Consider the following 27328-nt stretch of genomic DNA (forward strand, 5'->3'; position numbering starts at 1 on the left):
CTGTAGTGAGTTCATGTATGTCTTGGCGAATAACGAATAATATTTTCATGTTTAAAATTCCCCTCGAGGCAAACTGAGCGTGTTATTGATTTCACCTTTTAAACCATAAACAATTCAAACAATCTTATAGTAAAACGATGGCGTCCAGTGTTCCAGTGTATCCAAAGAACAACCATTAGCTGTGCACATTTGCCTTCTTCTTCTTTTTTTTTTGTTTTTGCCATTTTCTTCAATAAAAAAAAAAAAAAAAAGAAGTTCCTGAAATCAAATATTTGTTGGATTTAAATGTAGTTCAACAAATGCACCACACGGAAGACCCGCTGCTTAAAATGTGGATCGCACCTGAAGAAGGGTGCCATAAAATAAAAGGGAGGTAAGGGGTAACTTCTCATACAAATATGAAACGCATCACCTCATGTTAGTTCCAGCAGCAGAGCCTGAAGCTAGTTCCCATCAGTGTTCCCATGTTCTTATGACTATTCCCTCTGTGGTGTGTTTGTGCCACATTAGTGACATTTATATTAAGTGAGCTGCAGTTAGCGCAGAATACCAGAAATGATGGACCACAGCCCTGCATCGGGCCTCCAGTTATCCCCCATCCTCCTCTTGTGAGAGGCAAACTACTAATAAATGAATCACTCCAGCTGTTTTATTTCATGGTGACTGTGCAGCAGGGAGCTGAAGAGCTTTCACATAGCAACACAAACAAATCTGATATCAGTGACATGCGTTCAGGATGTGCGTTTTCAGAAAAACAAAATCTCATCATTGCAGTTAATACTTTTCCATCAAGACCACCGTGATAAAAAAAAAAAAGTGTATCTTGTATATAGAAATGAAACATTGATGTAAAGCAACAGAGTTACATACAACTGTCACCTGCTGCACAGAGAATCATTTTGGTGAACACCCCTGAGATGAAGGAAACTGTGTGCACCAACTTAAACTGTGGGTCTGTTACCTGGATAACAGACTCTGAAACTCACCTGAGCCCTGGGGTATATCGCCATGGTAACCTATGCTGCAGATCAGCAGGTTTGTAATCACTGCCTATTGGCCAATCATCCATCCGTTCTCTTCCGCTTATCCCTTTCAGGGTCGCGGGGGACGGAGCCTATCCCAGCTGTCTGTCCCAGTGGGGATAGATTACCTGGAAACTTTGAATTGCCCGTGGGTGTGAATGTGAGTGCGAATGGTTGTCTGTGTCTATGTGTTAGCCCAGCGACAGACTGGCGACCTGTCCAGGGTGTACCCTTCCTCTTGCCCCAAGACAGCTGGGATAGGCTCCAGCACCCCCACGACCCAGTCGACCAATCAGTTATGCAGAAATAGCATCACTAGTTCTCTAACATCCCTCAGAACTCTGTGTGGATGCGAGGAGGGTCTTTGTGCTTCCATGAAGAGCATCAGTATTAAATATGGACTCCTATTCTTTGATTGATTGATTTATTTTTTGGTTGCAAAAAGTTTTACTATCATTTTATCGCATTGATGCTGATATAGGATTGATATATGATTCTATAACAGGACACACAATTGTTCATGTGGATTTCGCTTTTTCTCGTAGAGTAAGCCTACATTTGAATTTTGTGTTGAATTCATTCTTTATACTCAGACTGTGTTTTAATGATAGAGTCTGTTTACTCACACAGTCTGCAGTTTTTGCTGGCGTTCTTTCCTGGTTTTAATTCACGCTGCTGCTTTATCTTTGGCAGCGTTCTTGCTTTCATCCTGTATTATATGTTTAGCCTTTTTATATTTTTTCTGATGATATAGTTTCCTTTTCTTTTAAGAAACAAAATAAGCTTTGTTGTTATCAGCGCACTTATCAATAATAGTGATTGATCAGATGCAAATGCGCAGGGGAAACTCTTGGTTGACATCAGCTTTGTATGACTACCATGAATGCTGATGTTAGGTGAATTCTGACAGTGCAAAGATATCCCAGGTTATGTTCAACAGGTTTTGTAGTACAGGGCCCTGGTGGCTGGCAGTGTTCCTCCAACAAAATGATTTTCTCTGTGACTCCTCCCCTCCTCCTGCAGCTGAAGCAGCTGTCTGAGACTTTCTTTCCTCACTGCAAGTTATTCAGCAGACATTTACATCTTTACAAATGAATAAACATTTATCAAGTTGTGATCGGTCACACTGATGGAAAAATGCTGGTGTCTTGTTAGAGGTGATGTGAATACCTGAGTAAAGATGAAACTTAAACAACTTTAAGATTCAGAAACTGGACTACATTTAGTTTTTTAAAATCCAGGCTGCAGACGGCCTGCATTTTTTACGACTGCATTTCATATTCACCCACTGAAACTGTCATGGAGCAAGGGTTGTTGTGTTGTTGTATTTTTGAGAACACACACAATCCTTCTGTTGTGAAACCTCCATGGGAAATGCAAAGAACAGCTGTATTTGTTGTCATCTTTCGTCCACCTGCCCTTATTCAGTATCTCTGATTTCTTTCAGAATTTTTTCTTCATTGAAGCCACAGTTCAGATAGAATAATTACAGCATGTGATTCTAACATTCACATGTAGATGTTGAGAAGGACAGCCTTAACGATGTATTTGAGTTATAATTGGAATAAACTGGCTTCTCTCAAAATACAAATATACTGGACACTGTGGTTCCTCTGAAAAAGCGACCAATCAGTGATGTTTGACTCCTTGCTATTGCATCCCACGATTCATAAGCTAATTTAGATGACCTTCATTTTGGCCTAGAAAAATAGTTCGTTGCCCTATAAAAAAAAAATCGATAAAGTTTGAACATTTTATTGTTTGTCACTGAGAGGAAAACAAGAACGACCCCGGGTTTCTTTTTGGCATTGTGTCCAGGCTCATAAAGAGTCAGAGCTCTGTTCAGCTGAGTATTCCTCTAACTTTAACAAGCAATGACTTTTAAAATTTTCCTTACAAATACAATTTAACCATTAAAAAAATCACAGAAATCCAACAGATGTCTCATTAAGAACAGCAACTTTAATAACTGAAGATATTTATTTAGACTCTCTCCTTTCCTTCCTCTTAGCTTCAACATGTTCTTTAGACTTTTTTGCTACAAGACTATTAAACTTACTGTTAATACCACAATTTTAAATATGATTGATTTGTCACTATTAACAGGATACATAGCAGAGAATATCAAGTTAGCTGTAATTAAACCGCTACACTTGCTCGATCCAGCTGTCTTGTGGAAGTATACACAGATTTCTTAGCTTCATTATATTTGAAAAATTGTTTTCACAACTCGGTGACCATTTTCAGAGGAATGGTTTATTCTACGGGTGTCAGTAAAGATTTAGAGGGCCCTGACAGTGGACTCATCAGAGCAGCATTCAGTACTCAGTGTGCCAGTGGGGAGACTTCTTCTTGCACAGAGGTCAGTTATGGTTCTGTGCTAAGATCAGTACTTTTTATACATGCTTCCTTTTGGTTGAATATAAATACTCTATTTTCACTGCAGATGATACACAGTTTTATGTATATATGATATATCTTAAAGACACAAATGACCTGGATGATCTGTCAGTTTGTTCTCTTATATTCATACAAAGCTGAGGATATTTTATTTGGCTATAAATATCTCAAAAACATGTAGTCTAACCTGTAATTTACTCTGGGTAATGTTACCTTAGCCTCCAACAACACAGGATATCCTTCAGTCTATACATTAAACAAACATGTACCGTTTTCTTTCATTTGAAAATGATCTCTAGGCAGGACTCTCGTCATTCATTTTTATCTGGTAATTAAAAAAAATTGCTTAAAAAACCTTCAGTTAATTCAGAATTCTGCAGTGAGACTACTGATGTGAAAGAGGCCATATCTCACCCATACTGGCTTCCCCACATGAGCTCCCTGTTAAATCATATGTGAATTTAAAACCCTTCCCCTCACATATAGTCTTAAATAATCACACCCCATTAGAAATGACTGAAAGATTTATTAGGCTGTGTTATATGAATGAACCAGAATTGCATTCCAGCCATGTGTTTATATAGAAGGCGAAAGACTCGTATGTACATCCTTGGTCACAGGTCCTTACCTGTCCACTTGCAAGCCTCCTCTCTACTCCACATGCATTTTAGGAAATTGGCATCCTGAGACTGATTTCTGGGTCACAGACAGAAGGACGGGGCACAGAGGAGGCACAAATTAGTGAAATGAGAAAAGCATTTGGTCTCACAGCTTCCTTGATGATGGCTTTCTTTCACTTATGTGTACACGCACGATTAACTCTAGCCAGCTTCTCTGGAACATAAATTAATTAACAGAGGTTTAGACTGAGTTTGTTAAACCTGCCTTCTGGAATAAGGCACCAGTCCAACAGCATTAAATGCTTTGCAAAGCTTTAAGTAGCGTCAGGTGGATAAAATAACCTTAAATAGACCTTATAACACCTTTTGCGTCATGCACAGCGTGGAGCTTCATCAGTGCATTTGTGACTCATGACAAGTAAAGTGAGTCAGGACCAGAAAAAGACAGATGCATGAATTGGTCAAAACACAGAATAAAGTCAGAAAATCCAAGGTTTAATAAACAAACTATAGCTACTAGTTCTGAAACAAACAGAATAAAACAGTTCCAAACAAAAAACAGCTCATGTAGAAGACTTAAAGGGGTTGACAAAAAGCAAGGAAAGCTGAGAATGCTCAGCAAGAGAGTACAAAGATGTACTACAAAGACAAGCTACAGGGGATATGTATATACTGTAAGACTAATTCATGCTAGTTGCTGCAGGTAAGTGATGAAGCTCTAACTGCACATTTGCATTTCATCTCTTAATGCTTAAAACACTTGTCAGCTGTAGAACGCTTGATTGTAAGTCTGACTTTAGCACAATATTCCCAAATTAGTTGAAATACATAATAAATGGTTCCACATTTCTCCAAAAGCATGTTGAATGAGGAGGTTCAGGCTTGTATCATGTGTGCATATTGTACATCTTTCATTTTTATATGAAAAGTACAAAATTGCACATTCACACCTAGTGACAATTTGGATTATCCAATTAACCTATCCCCACAAGCTGCATGTCTTTGGACGGTGGGAGGAAGCCGGAGTACCCGGAGGGAACCCACGCAAACACGGGGAGAACATGCAAACTCCACACAGAAAGACCCCGGCCTGATGTTGGAATTGAACTCAGGACCTTCTTGCTGTGCGGCAACAGTGCTAACCACCGTGCCACCGTGCTGCCCATAGGTTAATTGGATAATCCAAATTGTCACCAGGTGTGAATGTGCGAGTGAACGTGAGTGCGAATGGTTGTCTGTCCCTGTGTGTTGGCCCTGCGACAGACTGGCGACCTGTCCAGGGTGTACCCCGCCTCTCGCCCTATGACAACTGGGATAGGCTCCAGCGCCCCCCGCGACCCTGAAAAGGACAAGCGGAAGCGAATGGATGGAAGTACAAAATTGTGGTTTTGTTGTTAAAAATGTATAAAAATGTATACTGATACTTTAGGATTATAGATTATTATCCTTTTCATTACATTCTATCAAGATTTCTTTTAAATGCTCTTTCTTAGTTATATTGTCATGATAACTGGCAAAGAGACAAATGACTACATGCACACAGAGAGGAGCTAATAATTGGAGTGGAACCCCCCGAAAGTAAACCAACTGAGGCACATAAGAAAAGCTTACCAAAGGTAGATGGTGACAAGTAGTGACACTGATCTTACTGAAAACAGTAGCAAATATAGAGGAGAACAGAAGGCAGAAATAGCTGGAAATACCCCCAAACTCAGACATATTACACAGCAAATACTTTACAAAAACCCTGAACCATCATATGAGACAGAAACATGAGACACGGGCAAGAGGTAAACATTAAACTGACTGCAGACGCGATCCGACAGCGTTACATACGTTTTTTCTGCCATCTCCACTTCTTCCTACACTTTATTATTAGCTTTTTTCTTTTACCATCAGTAGGGATTTATATGTCATCTCCAGTCAGTACTTTACATCTGCTACACTAATGTTTTACCTCAAGAAGTCTGTAAGCTTCATTTCCACCACCTCGCACTATGTATGTGGATAAATGAACGTTAGCACTTCACAAATCCTGAGAGCCACACTCTCTAAAAAAAGACTTTGTGCAGGTGGAGTGATAGCACGTGCTGAGCCTGCACTGTAGAAACGTTCCCGTTCCTCCTCTACACTGCATTTGAAAGACACTATCAGCCTAATTACAAAGTTTAATAGTCAGTCCTGCCTGTGTGAATTAGCAAAATTTGTTAAATGAGATCATTTGCTGCTCTTGGGGAGCCATTGGTGTATTTTATTGCCATGCAGAAGTTGGCAGAATTTGGAAAAATCATGAGAATCTGAGTGCACCCGAGAGCACATGAGCTCATTACGTCAATTGTATTAAGGCTGTCCTTTAAAATGTCTTTAAAAATGTATAAATTCCACCATTTCTAGTTTTGCACAAGCTCTTAATAACAGAGAAGAGGATCTTAAGGCGTCAGGTTATCTTTCTAAAATCACCAAATATCACAGATTTCAATAAGTAAAAGTGAACAACCTTTAACATTGCCTGCTTCTCCTTTGTAACCAGTATTTTCTATTTTTAATTAAAACATGCAAATATCCTAATACCTCAAACATTCAACACCGAAACTAAAGAAAGAAGGATGTTGTCATTAAGTCAGCACCGCCACAAACAGATCCGCTGTACAGACATTAGCGTTTCAATATTCTTTAAGGAATTATTTTTTGGCATTATTCTGCATTTCTAATCCCTGCACAGCAACTAATCATATGTATCTGGAGCATGTGAGGCTTCCACAGCTGCATTGTAGATCCAAAGTCCTGACTCCAATTCTTCTCTCCAACCTCTCCTTATCCAAAGAACACTTTGCTATTTCCCAGCAAAGCACAACACTGCTCACTGCTCAATACATTTACACAAGATCACTTGGGAACAAAAGAGTACAATCCAAGGTCTTTTACCGCTGGCCTCTAAAAAGCTGTTGAAGGATAAATGCAATTTCCCCTTTGCACTTTCAGTTTTTCAAGGTGTTTGAAGCTCAGTTTGAGTTTTATTTAGTAGCAAAAGTTCAAAATGCAAACAGCATCAGAATAACAAAGAACAAGGGGTGCATGGACAAGAAAAATTCCAAGAAAGGCTCATTTATCGCCTGGGCCTAAGAAACAATATCAAAGAAAGGGAGATGCATGGACTGCATTGCAGCACAGTGCTAATTGAAAGCAAACAAATCTTGATTTTTACAACCACAGCCTGAAGAAGAAAACAGTCACTTTAGACACAGAGCCTCTATTTCTCTTTTCTTTTGATCAGCCCAACCTGACGAGTCAGGTGGCTTCCTTACCAGGTAGCCACCAGGTTCTCCATGAGTTTAACCTCTCTGCTTTCACCAAGTTAGGCGTTCATGGCTCCAAAAACGAGTAAAGGAAACCTCTGTATTTATATTTTTGCAATATACTGGGATATTTACCTGACCATTAACAGCAATTAGTTTATCAATTATTATTAATTAATACATTGTGAAGGATTAAAATTTAGGGAAAAAAAACAGGCAGCTGTAGCTGTCTGCTGAGTGTTGTTTGTTCCTTTTGGAGCATTAATATGTCAAATATGACTTTTAATTTGCATGTTAATTAGGACTAATTGGTAAGTGTCTGTCCATCGCTTAGATGGTGTATGGGTGCAGTTTGCTAAACAATGTAGTGTTAGGTGTTAAATTGGTGCTATATCATCTCATCCAATCATGTTTTCTTCTGGCTCAAAAACCAGCACCAGCTGCAAAAATCCTCAAATTTAAGCTTAAAATGGAGCACTTCACGCACACACTCCATCCAGCTTTTATATGCAGTCTCTGGGCTCTACCTTAAACTACTGATTTATATCTATTGATCTATCTATTGATTTAGATGAAGATAGTGAGGTTTTCATTAATGCCTCTGAAACCTGTAAATCTGTATAGTTTAGGCTGTTGCCTCTCCCTATCCCTGCATGGGTTTACCTGCCTTCCTCCCACAGTGCAAAGAGGGAAATGTTTGGTTGTTTTGGAGATTATAACAGGCCATAAGTGAGCGGTAGATAAAGTGTAAAGAATAAAACACTGTCTGGATGTATGGTTAAATGGGCCCTGTAATCTAAAGTGCTTTGAGTGGTCAGTAAAACTAGAAAAGTGTAATATTTATGCCAGTTCATTTTGTCTTTGGGCTCTTAGCTCTGATAAAATAAATACGGCATCATAATAAGTAAATCTGTCATTGATGCAAAATATGTGTAGCAACAGAAATGATCAGCAGCTCATGCTGGTCAAGTTCAGATTGCAACATAATTACTTAATCATTATAGGAAAGAAATACTAGAAGGGAAATCTAAATTGTTTTAGATTGTCTAGCCATAACCTAATTGTAACCCTGATACTAAAACCACAGTTTGAGCCTCAAACATACCTTCAAACTTGTGGGGACTGACATTTTGTCCCCAGAAGGGCTATTGGTCCCCACTAGTAGCCAATTTACTGTCCTCACAAAGATGTCTAAACATGTACACACACACACACACACTGAAGTCAATGAAAGAAAAATGTGGCAACACGCCGAGTTCTTCTATATTTAATTAGAAACTCAGGAAAAAGACAAACGTGGAAACTGGAGCACTTTAGTGAGGCTGGACTTGTGGCGTCTTACATTCTCTGCATATTTTAATTGGCTTTAATCAAGACTCTCAGTGTTTTGAGGTGCATAGACAAATGCACGTATCACTGCAGCACCACCATATTCAAAATCCCAATTTTGTCAGCCCCATTTATTTATTCTGCTGATCTGTAAAAATGAAAGCGTCTTTGAATTATTGAACCAAAAAGGTGGAGAAAATCATGTTTTACTGTATATTTCCGCTACCAGCTGTCACGCTTTGCTGAGCCGTTTTAAAGCATCTACTCTTCTGAAAGAAAACCGAATCTCCAATGGAAATCTTGCCTAGCCCTCTGGATGTTATTGCAATTAAACACCAAAAAACAGCTCACAGGAACAGATGGTCAAAAAGTATGCAATCAATCATTAATCATCACTTGGCTTCTGATTTGTCTTATTTTGAATACGAGATTCCTAAAGCTCTCAAAAAAGGAGAAAAAAGGATTATCAAAAAGGATTTGCCCCCAGCAGTCAAGTCTATCTCCAAATTTCTTATTTATTATTAAGTTTTTCCTGTCAACATCGATGTTTTATTAACAAAAAACACAACTTTGAGAAATTTGAGTCAGGTTTTGGAGCACTGCACCAGGACTGAAATATTTTTCTCCTCCTTACTGCTGCCGCTCTAATACTTTTAGTCTCAGGGCGCCATTTTAAACCGTAGACCGTGGAATTCGACTTAATATCCCGAACGGTGATTTGTTACCACAGACTCTGGTCTCAAATGGTCCAGATCCCACCTTGCTGTTAGGCAACTTTTTGTTGTTCCAGGGACTCCATCATCCTCTGCAGTCTGAGTGTGTGGTTTCCCCTGTGGGCTCTTCCCTACATTCATAATGGAAACAGGACAACACTTGTGCTTTACACTCTGTTACTTCTTGAAAGGCAAAATAACTGCTGGCAGTTTTGCTTTGTAATTATACATCATGAACTTTGGCATAAAATGTATAGAAATGTTTTAAAAGAATAATCTAAAAATAAGGACAGAATATTACTGCAATTAAACACATTACAAAAAATGTCATTCTGTTGGTTAATTGCTAGATTAATGCAATTAAATTAAATTTCAATTAAACGTAACATCTAGGTGCCGTTTGAACCCGAGTTGTTTCTTCACATCTTATAGACAACATTTTAATGAGCAGAAGATTGAATCCTAATGAATTATTGTCCTTCTGTTGCATCACAGACAGCTATATAATTCTAATTACAATCATAATTGTTCAATTTGACCTAAAAATATTTTAAAAAGCTTTTTTTCCTACCACCATCTTTGCTGCTGCGTAATTCTGTGATCAGACAGTTACTGAACTCCACTTAAACAAAACACAGCTTCCAGCACGCCTGCTGTTTTTATATTGCTTCTTGAAAACCCCATTCTGACCATTTGCATTACAGCATTTGTGATGTGTGTTTCAACTCATTTCCTCCTAAAGAGACCCTGCAAGTTCAAGTTCACTCTGGGAAAAGCACCCACCACATCCAGAACATATTCACAGCGCTTCACTTGTTCCACATTTTGTCATGTTGCAGCCTTATTTCAAAATGGAGAAAAGTCATTTTTGCCTCCAGATTCTACACATAAAACAGACAATGAGTGGAAAGTGAAAAACTTTCTGAACTTCTTAGAAATGTATTGTATAAAAAGTATCCAAACAAGACTGTAGCCTGGGAAACGAGACGCAAGTTGGGATCAGATGCAGCTGGAAAAAGCTAAGGCGAGGCAGTCAGGAAATACAACCACATTAACATGGAAACTGTCACGGCTGCCGAGGCGAGCCGTGTGGAGTTGGAAAAAGGACCCAAGAGCAAGCAGTGTATGAAAAGATTAGTGGAGTTTATTTACAAGGTGTCAGTGGCAGGAACAGAAAACGAATAATGAGACAAACTAACGGAAACCTAAACTGGGAAAACTAAAGAGCAACTAGAAATCCACAGGACACGGGGAGAAAGGCAGAGAGACGCAGACTGACGGAGGATACAAAAACGCAGAGCGACACAGATGAATGCAGAAAAGCGCGGACTTACATGGAGTAATACAGATGAACCGGCAACAGGCAGGAGAACACACAGGGCTTAAATACACACACCAGTAATCAGGGGATAAGAGACAGGAGGGCAACACAGCTGGGAGAAATCAGAGCTGACGGGACAGGGGAAATGTAAACTGAACACACTCACATCAGACATGAACCTTCAGAATAAAACAGGAAATTGACAGAGAACCAGACAGGACACTGAACTTGACAGGCAGACTCATGAGCAGACACAAAAACACCATGGACAGACAGAGGGAACACAGAGAAGTGGGAGCAGGCAGGCAAAGAACAGAAACCTAACAAATGGCAAAATAACAACAGAATACACACTCGGAATGAACAAAAGCATAAGGAAACACAAAACACTGAGTCCTCAGACTCAGGACCATGACAGTACCCCCCCCTCAAGGGCTGGCACCAGACAGCCCAACAGAAACACAAAAACGGACCAAAACCAAAAAACCCCCCCACGAACCAAAAAACAGAAAACGACCCGACCAGGGCGGGCGGTGGGGGTCCAGGACGGAGGGACACAGTCCGAAAAGGCCCAGACGGACAAGGTCAGGGGGCCGACCCGGAGGCCAAAACAGTTCAGTTCCGGGGGCCGACCGTGTGAATGGCAGCGGCAGTGGGGCAGGTCCGGAGGCCAGCCACGCAGTAGGCAGTGGTGTGGAAACAGTTCTGGGGGCCGACCGTGTGAAAGGCAGCGGCAGTGGGGCAGGTCCGGAGGCCAGCCACGCAGTAGGCAGTGGTGTGGAAACAGTTCTGGGGGCCGACCGTGTGAAAGGCAGCGGCAGTGGGGCAGGTCCGGAGGCCAGCCACGCAGTAGGCAGTGGTGTGGAAACAGTTCTGGGGGCCGACCGTGTGAAAGGCAGCGGCAGTGGGGCAGGTCCGGAGGCCAGCCACGCAGTAGGCAGTGGTGTGGAAACAGTTCTGGGGGCCGACCGTGTGAAAGGCAGCGGCAGTGGGGCAGGTCCGGAGGCCAGCCACGCAGTAGGCAGTGGTGTGGAAACAGTTCTGGGGGCCGACCGTGCAGACGGCAACAGCGGCGTGGAAACAAGTCCGGAGGCCGGCCACGTGGAAGGTAGTGGCGGCGTTCAGGAGGGCGTTCAGGAGGGCGTCCACGGTGGCGGAGATGCCCAACAAGCGGCCTGGCAGATGACCGACGATGTGGAGGTGGTAGTAGGGGACCTGAAGGCTGCGTGGCCCCTGCAGCCCCAGACGAAGACGCAGAGGCTGGACCAGACGAAGACGCAGAGGCTGGACCAGACGAAGACGCAGAGGCTGGACCAGACGAAGAGGCTGGACCAGACGAAGAGGCTGGACCAGACGAAGAGGCTGGACCAGACGAAGCCAAAGCAGACGCTGGACCAGGCGACGAGGATGAAGCCAAAGCAGATGCTGAAACCGGACCAGGCGAGGCCGAAGACTCTGAGGCCGCAGCAGGCGAGGGTGATGAGACTGCAGCTGGTGATGAGACTGCAGCTGGTGATGAGACTGCAGCTGGTGGCTGGACGGGCTCCTCGGGCCCCCCAGCTGACGAGGCAGATGGCTGGACGGGCTCCTCGGGCCCCCCAGCAAAAACAGTCTCAGAACCAGTGGGCACTGGAGCCCCTGGCACACATAGAACAGAACCAGCAGGTGCGGAGACCTCTGGCAGAAACAGAACAGAACCAGCAGGCACAGTGGCCCCTGGCAAACACATAGCAGACTTCAGCTGCCCAGAGCGTTGACTCTGCTCAGGCAGTGACAGCTGGGTGCAGTCCTCAGCTGGCTTCTTGACCTCCAGGGATCCAGAGTCAGCTGGGGGCTGAACCCCGGCCTCTGGGGAGGCCCTGGAGTGTGTCGCAGTCTCAGAACTGGCCAGCTTTTGAGGACTGTTGACAGTATTGTTAGATTTGTCTCTCTGCTTGGAGTGGATGGGCGAGGAGCAGTGTCTTTCGGGTAGAACTGACTTGTATGGTTTTACAGGTGGAACAACTGACACAGGATGCAGGGCTGGTGGCTGCTGAACAGGAGGCTGAACTGAGGGTGACTGACATAGTGGTTGTGATGACAACGGTGGTGGAATTAGAGACTGAGCTTGAGGCCGTGCGGCTAACTGAGCTTGAGGCCGTGCGGCTAACTGAGCTTGAGGCCGTGCGGCTAACTGAGCTTGAGGCCGTGCGGCTAACTGAGCTTGAGGCCGTGCGGCTAACTGAGCTTGAGGCCGTGCGGCTAACTGAGCTTGAGGCCGTGCGGCTAACTGAGCTTGAGGCCGTGCGGCTAACTGAGCTTGAGGCCGTGCGGCTAACTGAGCTTGAGGCCGCGGTTCAAATGAATAAACAGTCCTAGTATTATCAGAGCTGGTGTTAATGGTCTCTGGGTTATAGGTCACAGTTTTAGCAGACCCTGGGTTGGCTGACACGGGTTTAACAGTTTCAGAAGAACAACAGCCCTTTGCTTTCACTGAAGTCTTAAAAATGCCAACCTGGGAGAGATCGGTTACCACGAAGGTAGGTAGGCTTAGCGAATTAGCTCCCACTGACACACCCCGAACAATCCCGGAAGAAAAAGTCTTAAGGTCCGAATTGGAACTGTTATCCTTCCTACTCACCTCAGTCGGCCGCTCTGATATCCTGGGGTCCGACTGTGGCGAGGGGCGTCGACGGCGTGAGTGCTGATCCCCATTTGAAGGCTGGACCGACGGGCCGGGCAGGACACTCTCCGTCGGGTCGGGGAGTGAAGCATGAGTTGCAGGGTGGGTGGTAGCAAGGGGGAGAAGATGAAGCTCGTTCAGAACAAAATTCTGTGTGAGCGGGTGAAGTGAGCTGAGCAACCAGGGGAGACCAGAAAGTAAGCGCTGTAGCCGAACAGCTATGCTTTGGCGGAATTCTCTCCCCTCATGCTCCAGCCATAGGTTAATTAATTTGTCCACTGAGTACATAATGTCCTCCCGGAGCTCCTCGGGCGGGTTGACTGCTGCTGGGTCCATAGTGGCCGGTTCGTACTGTCACGGCTGCCGAGGCGAGCCGTGTGGAGTTGGAAAAAGGACCCAAGAGCAAGCAGTGTATGAAAAGATTAGTGGAGTTTATTTACAAGGTGTCAGTGGCAGGAACAGAAAACGAATAATGAGACAAACTAACGGAAACCTAAACTGGGAAAACTAAAGAGCAACTAGAAATCCACAGGACACGGGGAGAAAGGCAGAGAGACGCAGACTGACGGAGGATACAAAAACGCAGAGCGACACAGCTGAATGCAGAAAAGCGCGGACTTACATGGAGTAATACAGATGAACCGGCAACAGGCAGGAGAACACACAGGGCTTAAATACACACACCAGTAATCAGGGGATAAGAGACAGGAGGGCAACACAGCTGGGAGAAATCAGAGCTGACGGGACAGGGGAAATGTAAACTGAACACACTCACATCAGACATGAACCTTCAGAATAAAACAGGAAATTAACAGACAGAGAACCAGACAGGACACTGAACTTGACAGGCAGACTCATGAGCAGACACAAAAACACCATGGACAGACAGAGGGAACACAGAGAAGTGGGAGCAGGCAGGCAAAGAACAGAAACCTAACAAATGGCAAAATAACAACAGAATACACACTCGGAATGAACAAAAGCATAAGGAAACACAAAACACTGAGTCCTCAGACTCAGGACCATGACAGAAACATTAAGATGGAGAAAGAAAGCAAAGAAGACAGGAGGAAGCTTTAAAGGTGGAATCATAGAGTGACAACAAAACCAAGAGATATAATGACCGTATGACTTTCAGGGAACAGCAGTTCATCCTGAGCAGAATTGCAAGCTAGAGAGAGAACTAGGGGTGGGTTTAAAAAAATCAGTTTCCCGATTCAAATCAATTTTAATTTGAATACTGTGATATTGATTTATTAAATCCTGAGATCAATTTTTAAATACAAAAGTTTTTGTAAGAACAGCTAAAACAGCAAACGATTAAAGAGCAGGTAAATAAATTAAATTAATTTAAATTAAATATTTTTAATCTACAAGGTTTAGAGGGTTCTTTCAACAGTACATATCTGGGATAAATTATCATAATTATAATATTTCTGACTGGCGGATTCAAAATCGAATCGAATGAGGGATTGAATCAAATCGAACCTTGTGAATCAGCTGTAGAGATCAATGAGGGTACCCAGCCTTAAAGAGAAGTGTGGTTTTTATTTGTTACTGGAAGAGCTAAAAGCTTTTTGTTTGCACCTCTTACATCGGAACATTGATATCACTTTTTTAACTTTCGGAAACTTGGCTTCTTACTTCTCCCACTCCTGTCTGTTGCTGTGTTAGCTCATCCCAGAGGTGCAGGCAAGCAAGATGAAATACAGGTGTGCTTATTACCTCACCGAGTGAGTATTAACATCTAAGATGGGGAAAAAAGAAATAAAAAAAAAGAGAAATAAATAAAAGAAATAAATACATTTAAAAAAATCAAAAAATAATTCAAAAATGTTTTTCTTCTTTTTTTAAGAATCCTCTCTCACTGTCCCTCCTCCCCTATGTCTTTCTTTCCTTCTTTCTTTCCTATCCCCCAGTCATGTCTGCCTCGTCGAGCCCCCGCCTGTAACAACTTAAAATAAAATATATAAATAATAATAACAAAGGTCAGTCAAATGAACCAGCATGGCAAGGTTATGATGATCCACTTGGTAAAGTAAATCCGTTGGGCATCTTTCTTGGCTTTCAGACAAAGAAAAGAACCAAACGGCACAGGCAAAAAGAAAAAACAAATCTACAATTAGGCTGATTTTCAGTTCACCCCAGAAAACACTGCTTAAACAGAAAAGAGGGCTCGCTGCCTGTGTGCTTCCTTGTAATTATTGTGCATTTGCAAATGACTTACTGGTGCCGCTGTTGCTGTGGAAGATGGTAATTACATAACAGTATCTGTGTGAGCAGTGGAGACAAGCAGGGTAGTGTTGCAGCTAACTGGACTGATGAATGGTGGGGATTATTAATTTGCTCTCATTTGGATAAGAGAGAAATTTTAGGACTACTTGATTGGATGCTGTGAACCAGAAGAGAGATGCCTCTTGGATTTTAAATTTAAAGGTTAACAGAGAGAAGCGGGAGAAGAAATGAACGGACAGGAGCAAAGGGGTGTGGCATCGAGGGCATAATGAATGAAGGAATAGAGGAGCAATAATAAAGCGGTCCTCCTGATTAAACTCTGGCTAAGCGCCATTAATTTGTAATATTGCGGAGACACAGAATATATATGATCATAAAAACAGCAGTGCTGGCAGCTGAATTGATTTAAACGGATGCTTTAAGGATACAGAAAGACAGATTCAGCTTGAAGCAGAGAAGTGTATCTTATTTGTTTTCTTCAGACTAACAAAACACAAATACTGTTTCCTTCAGCACAACCTGGAAACCTTGAAACTTGGATTTTTAAAAAAGATTTTAGTTATGATGCTTTAGTTTGGTTATATGTATGCATAAAAAACAAACCGGTCAGCCACAACATTCAAGTGAGTGAAGTAAAAGTAACCTAAACATTACTGTAGACGAGTGGTTCCCCAACTTTTTTTGCTAGGCCCCCCTTTGTTTTACAAGGCCTCCCCCCACCACAAACACATCCTCCAACCACACACACCCATATTTTGTTTTCAAACTCCACTGCTGTTTATTCCACACCTCAAACCTTTTGTAAACAATTAAACAAATAAAAGTAAACTGCAATAAGTTACAGGTTGCAATAAAATAGGCCACTAAAAAAAAACATCTTTATGGTGTAATTATTTTACATATAGTTGTTTTGTTGTTGTTGTTGTTGTTGTTGTTGTTTTTACTGTGTAATAATATTCAACATTGCTATCAATACATTTTTCAAAAAATGCCTCTGTGCAAAAACATAAACAACTGTGGGATCCTGTTTGTCTGTGATTTGAACCGGGGGAACAAATTGTGGCAGGATCAGCCTGATGTTATTTGTATCTCACTGTAACTTTAATGTATAAAGAGCCAAAATTTCATCATAAGAGTTTGTGAACTAAAAATCAGGAATGTGGGATACTGTTTGTCCGTGATCTGGACAGCCCAGCGCGTGCTCCAGATGCAGGGGAAACTAATTCTGCTTGGCACTGCTGTTGTGCAGGTGAAACCAAAGGCAAGATATGCTTCATCATATGTTCTAGACTTTGGCTTGAAAGGAAGTTAGTTTGGAAACATATTTGGTGATGCTTCATCTCATCAGAATCAGAATCAGAAACTTTATTGTCATTGTCATGAGAACAACGAAATTAAGAATGGTCCCCGATCATTGCATCATCCCTAGCAATATCAAAATATAAATAAAACAATAAAATTCAATAAATAAAATAGATAGAATACTTAAAATACTAATAAGATATAACAGTAAAACATTCACATACATTCCCACACACATGCTTCAGACCATGCATAGATTAACACAAGAGTGGCGTGATGGACATTTTTTGCTGTACATTTTAATTTTTTTTAACACTGGTGAGCCAGACGATGCACCTTTAATGCAGCGTTGAACCATCATTCGTTTCTGGAACTTCAAAGATTTCCTCTGTCCAAGCAGAATTCTGATTAACTTTAATTCAATAATGTATAACACACATCCCAATTCTTTGTTTACGGATAGGAGGGCATATGTTTTATATGCAAAAGATGTACCATCTGTTATGCAGCATGTACTTTCATAATGCCAGACAGAGTAAAATAAAACATAAATCTGTACTTTTGATTATTTTATTGCCGAATATCTTAAAATAGTCCTGAACAAGAAAAAAGATAAATTAAACAGGATTTAGATTTGAAATGAGTTACTAGCTATTGAAAAAAAAGAGTTGAGAGTAGAATTTGTTCTTTTTATTCATAAACCTTAAGAGGTAAAAATGATGCTGTATTTTGTTCTTTTGTTAAAATGTGTTACTTCTAAAATGTAGATTCATATTGTTTGTTCTCTTTTTCCTTCTTGAATGAATATAACAGGCTGCGGCAAACTTGTTTGATCTGGATTTATGTCTAAATGCCACCAGGGTTTCAAGAAATTGATCCTATTCATATGACATCCTGCACTTTTAATCTAATATATGGATCTGAGTTTCTGTAATAATAAAGTAGATCTTTAAAAGAGTTTCCAGCACCTGCATCTGCTTAGCAGCTTTCCTGCTCATCAGGAGGAATTGAGCGCTCACTGCTTGAGATGTGCAAGGCTTTGCTTTTCATTTGTGATGTTTTTCAAACTGAGAATTTAAAAGTATTTTGCTCAAACAAATTAACTTGGATGGCGGCACCGCATCGACAAATAAAGCAAGAAAAAAGAAAAAACACAGGTACGCTGTAATTCATATGAAATATTGAAAGTGAATACGCTGAAACACTTAACATGTTGCCTCACACTACGTACTGAGATGCTGTGATTGCCGTACCACAAACACTGTCATTTAGGCATTATGCAAGCGTGCTTTACTGTATCTGCCCTGCAAGCACTCATTATAGGCTGCTATGTTCCTGAAACCATGTGAAGATTAGTTGATCTGCACATGCAAATGGATTTGCTCCTGGTTGGTCCTGACACCAGAAAATGGAGCTGGCAAATTAAAGTAAAATTCTGCATAGTCTGTCTTGAATGACGGGCTAATCTTAGCTCTCTGTGCACATTTGTGGGTGTTGGAATATGATCTTTCTTTTTCCAGATATGCTTAGATGATTGTTTTTTTTAATCCTACCACATTTTCAAATAAACGAATTGAAATCAATTTAATTTTTTAATTTAAACTGGAAAAAGGTAAAGGCCGCAGATTATTAATTATTAGTAACATGTGTTATGAAATTATTGGTGGACTCCATCTTTCAAGGGTAAGAACAGCCAAAAGGCTTGAAAGAAACAAACTGCAACAACTGGGGCTGAAATACTTAGCCAAAGTGGAAGTGCCAGAAACTGCACTCCTCTGGCTCCAAAAGTCTCTTCAGACTTCCATGTTAAAAAGCTCAACTTTAGATCAGCTATAACAGGTATCTATCCATTCATTGTCTGCCGCTTATCCTTTTCAGGTTGCGGGGAGGGGCTGGAGCCTATCCCAGCTGTCTTGGGGCCAAGAGGCCCAGGTCGCCAGTCTGAATGTGAGTGCAAAGACATTCGCATTCACATTCACACCTATGGGCAATTTAGAGTTTCCAGTTAACCTATCCCCATTGCACAACTCCCACCACTGCATGTCTTTGGAGGAAGCCCAGGGAGAATATCCAAACTCCACACAGAAAGACCGCGACCTGTTGGTGGAATTGAACTCGGCACCTTCTTCAGTGCTAACCACGGTGCCACCGTGCTGCCATATAACAGGTAAAAACAGGTTAAAAAAAGTGTGGTGGTCTCTGTAGGTAGTTTGGTCCTTCATGAGAGGGTCACTTCTTTTATAACTCACCAGCTAAATTTCAAACATGAGGAATGTTTTGCTATTCTTGTCTGCTGGAGCAGTTGTTCTCAAACATTTCACAATGAGTACCACCTCATAAAATATATGGCCAGTACCACCCTTATGACCGACATTAAAGTACAGTAGTATAGGCCTATTTAACACAATATACAGTTTACACAAGACAATTTTAAATCTGACATGATGTTTTTTATTTTAACTGTCATAAACAGGATGTGACAAGTGGTGGTAATAACAACCGTAGTGCATTAAAACATTCACAGCAGGTGGGATATCTGGTCTTTAAGTGATGAACCATGCTTTCGGGTCCAAAATACTCTGCGTTTGTTAAGGCTGTTGTGTTTTTAACATGTTTCAATGCTTGTTCTACTGAATCTAAACAAGCCCCTTGAAAAAAAAGAAAAGAAACGCAGCACATCATTATATGCTAAGCTAGCCCAACTTCAGTAAGACGTAAGAACGTCACTGCTGGTTAGTTTTCTGTCTTCATTTATATTTATGTTGTATATTTATAAATGAATGTTGTATATGTTGTATATTTATATTTATGTTGGAAGTGATAGCAGAGCTGTACATTTTAATTTTTCTGAAATTCCTCAGTCAGATCATGGTATATTATTTAGTCGCATTAAAGAAAAACAACTTCCCGCATGCCACTAGAGGGAGCTCATGCACCTCCAGTGGTACACGTACCGCAGTTTCGGAATGAGTGTGCTAGAGGATTCTAGCTGCTCACAAAGTCCTGGTCTTCATATCTTTGGTTTCATGATGCTCCAAACGGTCTCAGTCGGTGAAAGGTCAGGACTTCAGGCAGGTCATTTCAGCACCTGGACTTTTCGAAGTCAGGTTGTTACAATAAAGTCAGATGTGGTTTCTGAAATATGAAAGGCCTTCCCTGAAAAAGGCATAGAATCGGAGATGATGTTGCTCTTAAACCTTTATATACCTTTCTGTACTGGAGGCACTTTTCCAGATGTTGTTCCAGATTGGCAAGCTGCCAATTCCAAAGCCATTATTGTTCCTTGCATCCAGAGATTTCTACAGATTCTCTGACACGTTTGGTAACATTGTGTTCTGGGGGCCTCTGGATGTCTGGAGTTTTGATCTCCTCCACACCTGCTTCACGCCCTGGAGGACGGGGCTGTGGCCCCCCCACACCCTCTAGCAGATTATTACATGAAGGAACCTTTAAAAAAAACAAAAAACAAGCGCGTCCATGCTCACAGGTGTACACACGGGTGATCACACCCACAAACTACACCCTTTTTGGCTCCTACCTCAAAGCACACTGTGTTCTGTTGATCTTATGTGCTGCACAATAATGTTTAACATTTAGTATTTACTGTCATATTCCCATATATCATTGTGATGTTGTTTATTCTATTACTCTTGTTCTCTTCTGCTTGTTTTCTTTTTTCTTTCTCAGCAGGTGATCCAGGTGATCGATATATGCATTTTTTTTTCTCTGCTCATTCTGTTGGTTTTTGTCTTTTGCCCTTCTCCCCCGTCCCTCTTCTCAGCTGTTTCTCTTTCCCTCTTTCTTTCTCCCCTTCTTTCCCCCAGTCCAGTCTGTCCCGTATTCAGTAAGTGAAAATAAAATAAACAATAAAAGGTGAATCAAATGGACCATTACAGCAAGGCTGGGATGGTCAATTTGGTAAAGTAAATCCGTTGGGCATCTTTCTTTGCCTTTAGACAACAATTCTGATGGCAAAAGAGCCAAACGGGACAGGCCAAAAAAAACAAACCATTGTGTACTGTGGATGAGGAGATGTTCAAAGTCATTATTTTCCATTAAGAAACACTATTATGACATTTTTTGCAATTTATAAATGCAGGTTTGTTGCAGATTGGAGAACCCCTGCCCATCTTTACTTCTGACAAACTGTGTCTCTCTAAGATGCTCTTTTTATACCCATCATGTTACTGACCTGTTAATTAACCTTATTAGATGCAAAATGTTCATCCTGCTCTTTCGTTTTAACACTGGTTACTTTTTCAGCCTTTTGTTGCCAACATCTATCATATGTGTTGCTGGCATAGAATTTAAAATGAGCTAATATTTTACAGAAAATAGTACATCAGTTTAAACATTTGATATGTTTTCTATGTTCTGTTGTGAATACAGAAATCATTTCATTCTGTTTTTCTTTTACATAGTGTTCCAACTTTTTTTGGAATTGCGATTGTACATATTAGGAAAGGCACTGACACACACACATACACTCTTTCCTATAGTGATTACCCAGCCCACAGCCCACTGTCGCTATAAGGATTAGCTCTTCTGTCACCATCCAGGATCTTGTGCTTTAAAGAGGGAAACAGCCTGAATTACAGCCAAGCTGACAGTATGCACTTCATAGCTCCTATTTCACTGTCTCAGACTCTCTGTATATATCTCTGACTTGATCCAGTTCAAACCACCTTCGGGAGCAAAGTCTCATTGCTCTATATTTAAGTGTGCTTGTTATCTAGATGTGTAGCTATCCATGCTGCAGGAGTTTGTGTAAGGATAGGAGGGCATATGGCTGGAAGAGTAAAGAAAGAGATGTTGACACGCAAGCATTTAAAACAGACACGCACACACACACACACACACACACACACACACACACACACACACACTCACACTCACACTCACACTATCTATCCATAAAAATGCAAACAAACACTGTCAGTGAACTGGCATGCAGTTCAGATGAGGTCTGATGGGCTTGGCTGGGCTGGCAGTCGAGTGCTTTGGGAGGATCAAACTATAGCTCTTATCTCTCTGGCCTGATGGTCTAACCTCTATTCCCTGCCATCAGTCGCACACATACACACTCAGGCACACACACATACACACTCAGGCACACACTCAAACACACTCTCAGGCACACACACACAAACAGGCACTGTACTGATTGTGTTAACTACCTCACTTTTAGCCACCTGACTGAATACAGCTGAAGTAGCTAAACTGCAGCAGAGAGCATAAATCTGTGCATCTGTTAAGGGAAAAGAGACGTCTTTCTGCAGGCACTCGTAGGCAGTTTCTGTGTTAGAAACAAAAAAACTGCACCCCGCCTGCATAGGTGTCCGGCTTGTAGCATGAAGAGGAATTGTATTCCAATAAATCATCTGCTTAAACTCAGACTTTGAATCATAAATGATTTTATGGATTCATTAAAAACAAATGTAGTTATACTGTATATAAAAGCAGTGCTATGAGTAATTGCTCTTACAAAGTCTGATTCTGCGAGCCTTGGGTATTAGTGATTCATGTGCCTTAGGACATGCAGTACTGAAATGATCAGCTAATGCTTGCAAGCTTGATCATAAACCTCGTAAATAAGAGGTCCATATCACCACCATCTCCCCATGTACTCTGGCATCACTGTTTGAAGACATGCATGTGTGACTGACACAGAAACAACAATTCTTCAATTCCTGGACTCCACGTGCTCTATCTCCAGCCTCGGTGGTGCTCGTCTCATATTGTGAGAGTGCACCTTGTACAGTTCTGTCTCTCTGTTATAGGATCCACAGTGGATCCTACTACATGACAATATCTCCCCCCGAGCTGTTGTCCTGGCTCTTCCTTGCCATAGCATGTGTGTGTATATATAGTATATATTGCATATATTATATATAATGTTCCCCCCCCCCCACACCATCTTCGTTGAGGAGCATGTCAGGTTACATTTCACTGTGTGTTATACTTTGCATGTGACGAATACAGAACCTTGAACCTTAGCTGTGAAACGTTTAAGATTTTGGAGTTAAAGATTTTGATGGCATATGGTGAACAAGGCATTGTTGCCAAAGAAAAATAAAGAGAAATATGAATTCTTTACAGCACATGGTTAAATGTAGTCTTTGCATACACCTAATTAAACTTTAAATGCATTTTGACTCTAATGAAGAGAGGTGATAAACTCTCTAAATTTTTGAGTAATAAAAAGAAAGTCAATCAAGTTTTTCTAATCAAATAAACGCCCTCATTTCTATTACTTTGCTGCTTCTCATGACTAGCACAATGTGAAGTTATGCAGCAAGCGACCTTCAGTTGCTAGGAAAACCATTTAAAGATGTTCAGAGAGGAGCAGAGACTTCTCCATTAAATTAGTTTTTCCCTCTCTTCTGTTGTATAATTGCTTATGCTCAGATGTACATTGTGCTGAAGTACCTGCATGCCAAAAGTAATTACAGTTAAATGGAAATGCCTGTTTGTCATCAGGCCATGACTTACTGCTCTTTGAACCTCCAAAGCTTTGCCGTTTTTTTTTTTAAATTTTGAAACATTTCATAAATGTTGTAAAAACTGGTATTTGATGCAGAGTCCAGTTGCATGGCTCCGATAAGAACTCAAATTTACACAGTGCTGTCAGACTTTAACCTGATAACAGCTCACAGTGAAGCTAGCAATCAGACAAATGAAGAAATCCACGTTTTTTTTCTGCCTCCACATTCCAAGCCATTAGCACTTTCTATGGGTAAAGAAATTATAGTTGGACATTTGTGTCAAACAGCCAAAACTTCAGAGAAAAATAGAAAAGAACCTTTTTGAGGGTTTAGTTGGAACATAAGCCTTCAAATAAACAAAAGGAACAAAGAATTAAAGCAAGCTGGATATAGACAATTTTTTTCTATGTGTGAATTAGATTTAGCCATGCCATTCAGGCATTTATTAAAAGAAAAAATGGAAAAGGATCCCCATTGTGAGAAATTTGAAAAGTGCACGCTGAAAGAGTTCAAATTTCTTTGAATTTAGTCTAATGAATCAGACCTCTCAGGAGCGCTGGTCATGTGTACGGGAAAGTGTCGTGGAGAGACACGAGGCTAACAAAAAATACTGCATGTTTGGTTGTCGTTAACATTGTTAAGGGTTTTCATGTTGAGTGTTTTCATGCGTGTTGTCCGAGCTCAGGCTCAAAGCAGCCTGTGAAACAGTCATGAAAAGGTGCTGTGCTGACTGTTATGCAAAAAAGCGACTTTATAAGTAAATGTATTTTTAGAATAGTTATAAACAGAAGTAAGTTTTATGTTGGGAGCACATAGACAAAGCAGGGATGCATCACCATGGCAACCAAAAAACAGTGCTTGAAAAGAATTGGAGTTATTGTAGTTTTAAGTAGACCTAACCCAGTAGTTTTAAAACAGCTACATCTTACTCCCTAATGCAGTTTGAATTAATAACACAATAAAAAAGAAACACAAACGATGTGTGAAAATCTTTGAAGTGTGTGACTTGAACTGTTAAACTGGAGTCTCTGCTGCAAACTGCAAAATTATTTCCACCAACAACAAAACCACCAAATGTGGATTCCCCCCCCCCCCCCTTTTTAGAATGTGGGAAATATGTCAGTGTGATTCATACACATGAGAATCTGTGTCTGGAAACACAAAGTAATAGATTACAGGTCATGGTTGGTTCATATGTACTACAGTTAGACTAGCAAAACTCTAAAAGCAGGTCATCATTTCCTTGTTTTAGAGATTCTGATGGCTTTAAAGCCACGTTGAAGAAGAAGATGTGTATCTTACTTCTTCTGTGCAAAGTTCAAGATTTAGTTCACTTTAATAATTAAGTTGCATTTATTCCTGAGTCTGATATACTTTATTTAAAATGGGTTTGATATTAAATTTTCGATTCTATTTCATTTTGGTAGGTTTTATATAAGTTTGCAGTTGTGTCACACGAATTTGAATGAATCCCGACACATTCCCATCCACATGGCGCTTTTCTCCGCCTGAAAAACAAATTCCTGTGCTTTCCCACAGTGGTGAACATTTTTCTGAGGGTTGTTGGCTTAATTTATAAAAATGGCTGTAGCTGTCCATCTACAGCCAGGAAACGGCACTGCATTTTAAAACATTTTGGTATTCAGTGCACAGAAAACCAGGAGCTCCACAAAATAAAGTGCTTCATGAATGCTGATCCCAGATGTCTTCAAGCTGGTGAAGTTGTGAAAAGGTCAAAAGTAACACTGCCAGTGTAAACCCTCAGAGTGATGTTATCCAGCATGCATCTACGGGCAGGTTGCTGTCTTTCAAGCAATCAATCAAAACAACAGTTATTTTGGAAAAGTCTTTACCAGAATTGCAACCATTGTTTTTATACTTTGTGACACCAGAGACATTTGGCTGTAACTTCATACAGAGATTCAAAAGCTTCCAATTCATAGGATACAACATAGAGACATTTATTTCTTGTTTCAATACCAAAACCATGTGGTTGTCCCTCCCATCAGCCCCAGAAAGCAGCATTGTTCATTAATAACCAAAAAAATGGAAAACAAAACAAACATCCACTCCCGTAGAGCCCCGTAGCCCACTGTCCTTCTCAGTCCTTCTGTTCATTCGTTCAAGCAACCAAATAATAATTCACAGGCGAGCGTGTGTGCATATGAGTGTGAAAATATAATTTGTAATAAAAACAAAAATAATCTAGACTGGTTTCCAACACTGGCCAAACTGGAGTCAGTATCTCCACAATCTGCCCTCCCAAATCCGAGTGGCTCCAAATGAAACCCTAGTTTTTCCTTGTCTCGTCCCTCGTGGCTTCCCAGCACAGACACACACACGCGCACACACAAAGCTGGGGAGTTTTTGTTTTGCGTCGTAAATCCTCAAAGTGTTTTTGATTACCACAGACGGCTGCGTTGTAATTCTTGGCTGGGTAACAGTTTTTGAAAAGGCAAAGGGGGGTGAAATTGGTGTGGTGGCTCCTTTTTCTCGTTGGTCGTTTTTGATTCCGCGCAGGCTCGCAGAATCCGATTCACGACTCGCGGACGTGCGGCGGGACATTAATGGAGTTCTTCATCGAGCCAGAACCAAAATGTGAGAATACAAAACCAAGAGAACGAAAAAAACAAACAAAAATAGTTACATCATTCCTGTGTTCTTCAACTTTACTTGGTCACTTTTGAATTCCATATATTTATATCCATATATATTTATATATATATATTTATATATTCTTTTTACAATTAAAAACACCATGGATCTGACAGACTATTTGGTTTCTTTTTGTCTAAGTAGAAGTGTTTCTCTTGTTTGGTAAATAAATGCATGTGAATATTTTTTTTTTCTTTTTCCATACTGTCAGTCGGTGTAAAGGCGGCCACTCGAGAAGTGTTTGTATGCTCGTGTACATACAGTATGCATATCATCAGCACATTTCGGATTATCCATGATATTACATTTTCCTTTTTTGTTTTTTAATTCAGCATTTTCATTCTCATCCCACAGATGCAGAACACCAGAGTCTGTCAAACAGTGTAAAACAGTAAGTGAATGTCCTAAATCGTGCCCTCTCATTGGCCGGTTTGGCCCAGGTCTCTGTGTGATAGGCTGGGGCTGAGTAGCTGGGTCTGCGTGGGTCCGTTACAGCTCAGCGCCCCGGCACTTCCTCCGTTAACGTTCAGGAAGCAAACAGTTTCTCTGGCTTCCACCAGCGCAACCGTTGAGGTGCCGGTGAAGACTCCGCCCCCCTCCTGCTTCCTGTGAGCCAGCGCCAACGCCCTGAGTTGCTCCTGTGCCTCTTCGAGCAGCAGGGCCACCTCATCCTGCTGCCGTCCAATGGCAGACGAGCAGGAAGATGAAAACAACGGGGCGTGCGCTGCCTTTTCATTCTTCTCCTCCTTGCAAGGCATGGCCCCACAGGTGACTGACATCGTTGTGGTCGCTGGGGTGGTTTGCATGCAAGACACCTCATTGTCATGGTGACACTGCACAGATGGAATGATGGGAATAGAGCAGGAGCGGAACGGGGGAGGTGGGGAGTGGCTTTGACGGCGTCCCGGCCTTCTCAGGCTGCGAGTGGTGGGATTGGGTTCAGATGGAGGACACAGATGTGCGCGTACCTCCACGCAGCCGCTCCAAGGCGATGGCGACAATGCCTGCATCGCAGGAGCTTGCATATGTAGGAAGGTGTCATCACACTGGTTCTCTCCCTGCACTTGGACACTAGAGAAGAAGGAAAATGGGGAATGAAGACAAACAAGACAGAGACAAAAAAGGAAAAGGAAAGGAGTGAAGGTTATTCAGCTGGATAAAAACTTCCACACTTCACTTGGAGAAGTCATCGTGTCTCGGGTGTGTTTTCAACTCAATCGCTTTTTCAAACTCCCACGTTGAAGCCCTGACAGAATACACACAGGCGCAGCTCTCCGCCCTCTGCCAT

General features: G+C 41.4%; 1 protein-coding gene across 1 annotated transcript in view; it reads right to left on the reverse strand.

Moving 5' to 3' along the window:
• Positions 1-23228: 23228 nt before the first annotated feature.
• The window catches only part of nrg3a (neuregulin 3a), a 363361-nt gene continuing 359261 nt past the window's right edge, over positions 23229-27328 (reverse strand). The window contains exon 9 of the mRNA XM_004553543.5: positions 23229-27111. Within this exon, the coding sequence (XP_004553600.2) occupies positions 26460-27111 (652 nt within the window). The 3' untranslated portion in view covers positions 23229-26459. The remainder of the gene's footprint in view (positions 27112-27328) is intronic.

The sequence above is a fragment of the Maylandia zebra genome, linkage group LG13 (genome assembly GCF_041146795.1).
Source record: "Maylandia zebra isolate NMK-2024a linkage group LG13, Mzebra_GT3a, whole genome shotgun sequence".
Lineage (NCBI taxonomy): Eukaryota > Metazoa > Chordata > Actinopteri > Cichliformes > Cichlidae > Maylandia > Maylandia zebra.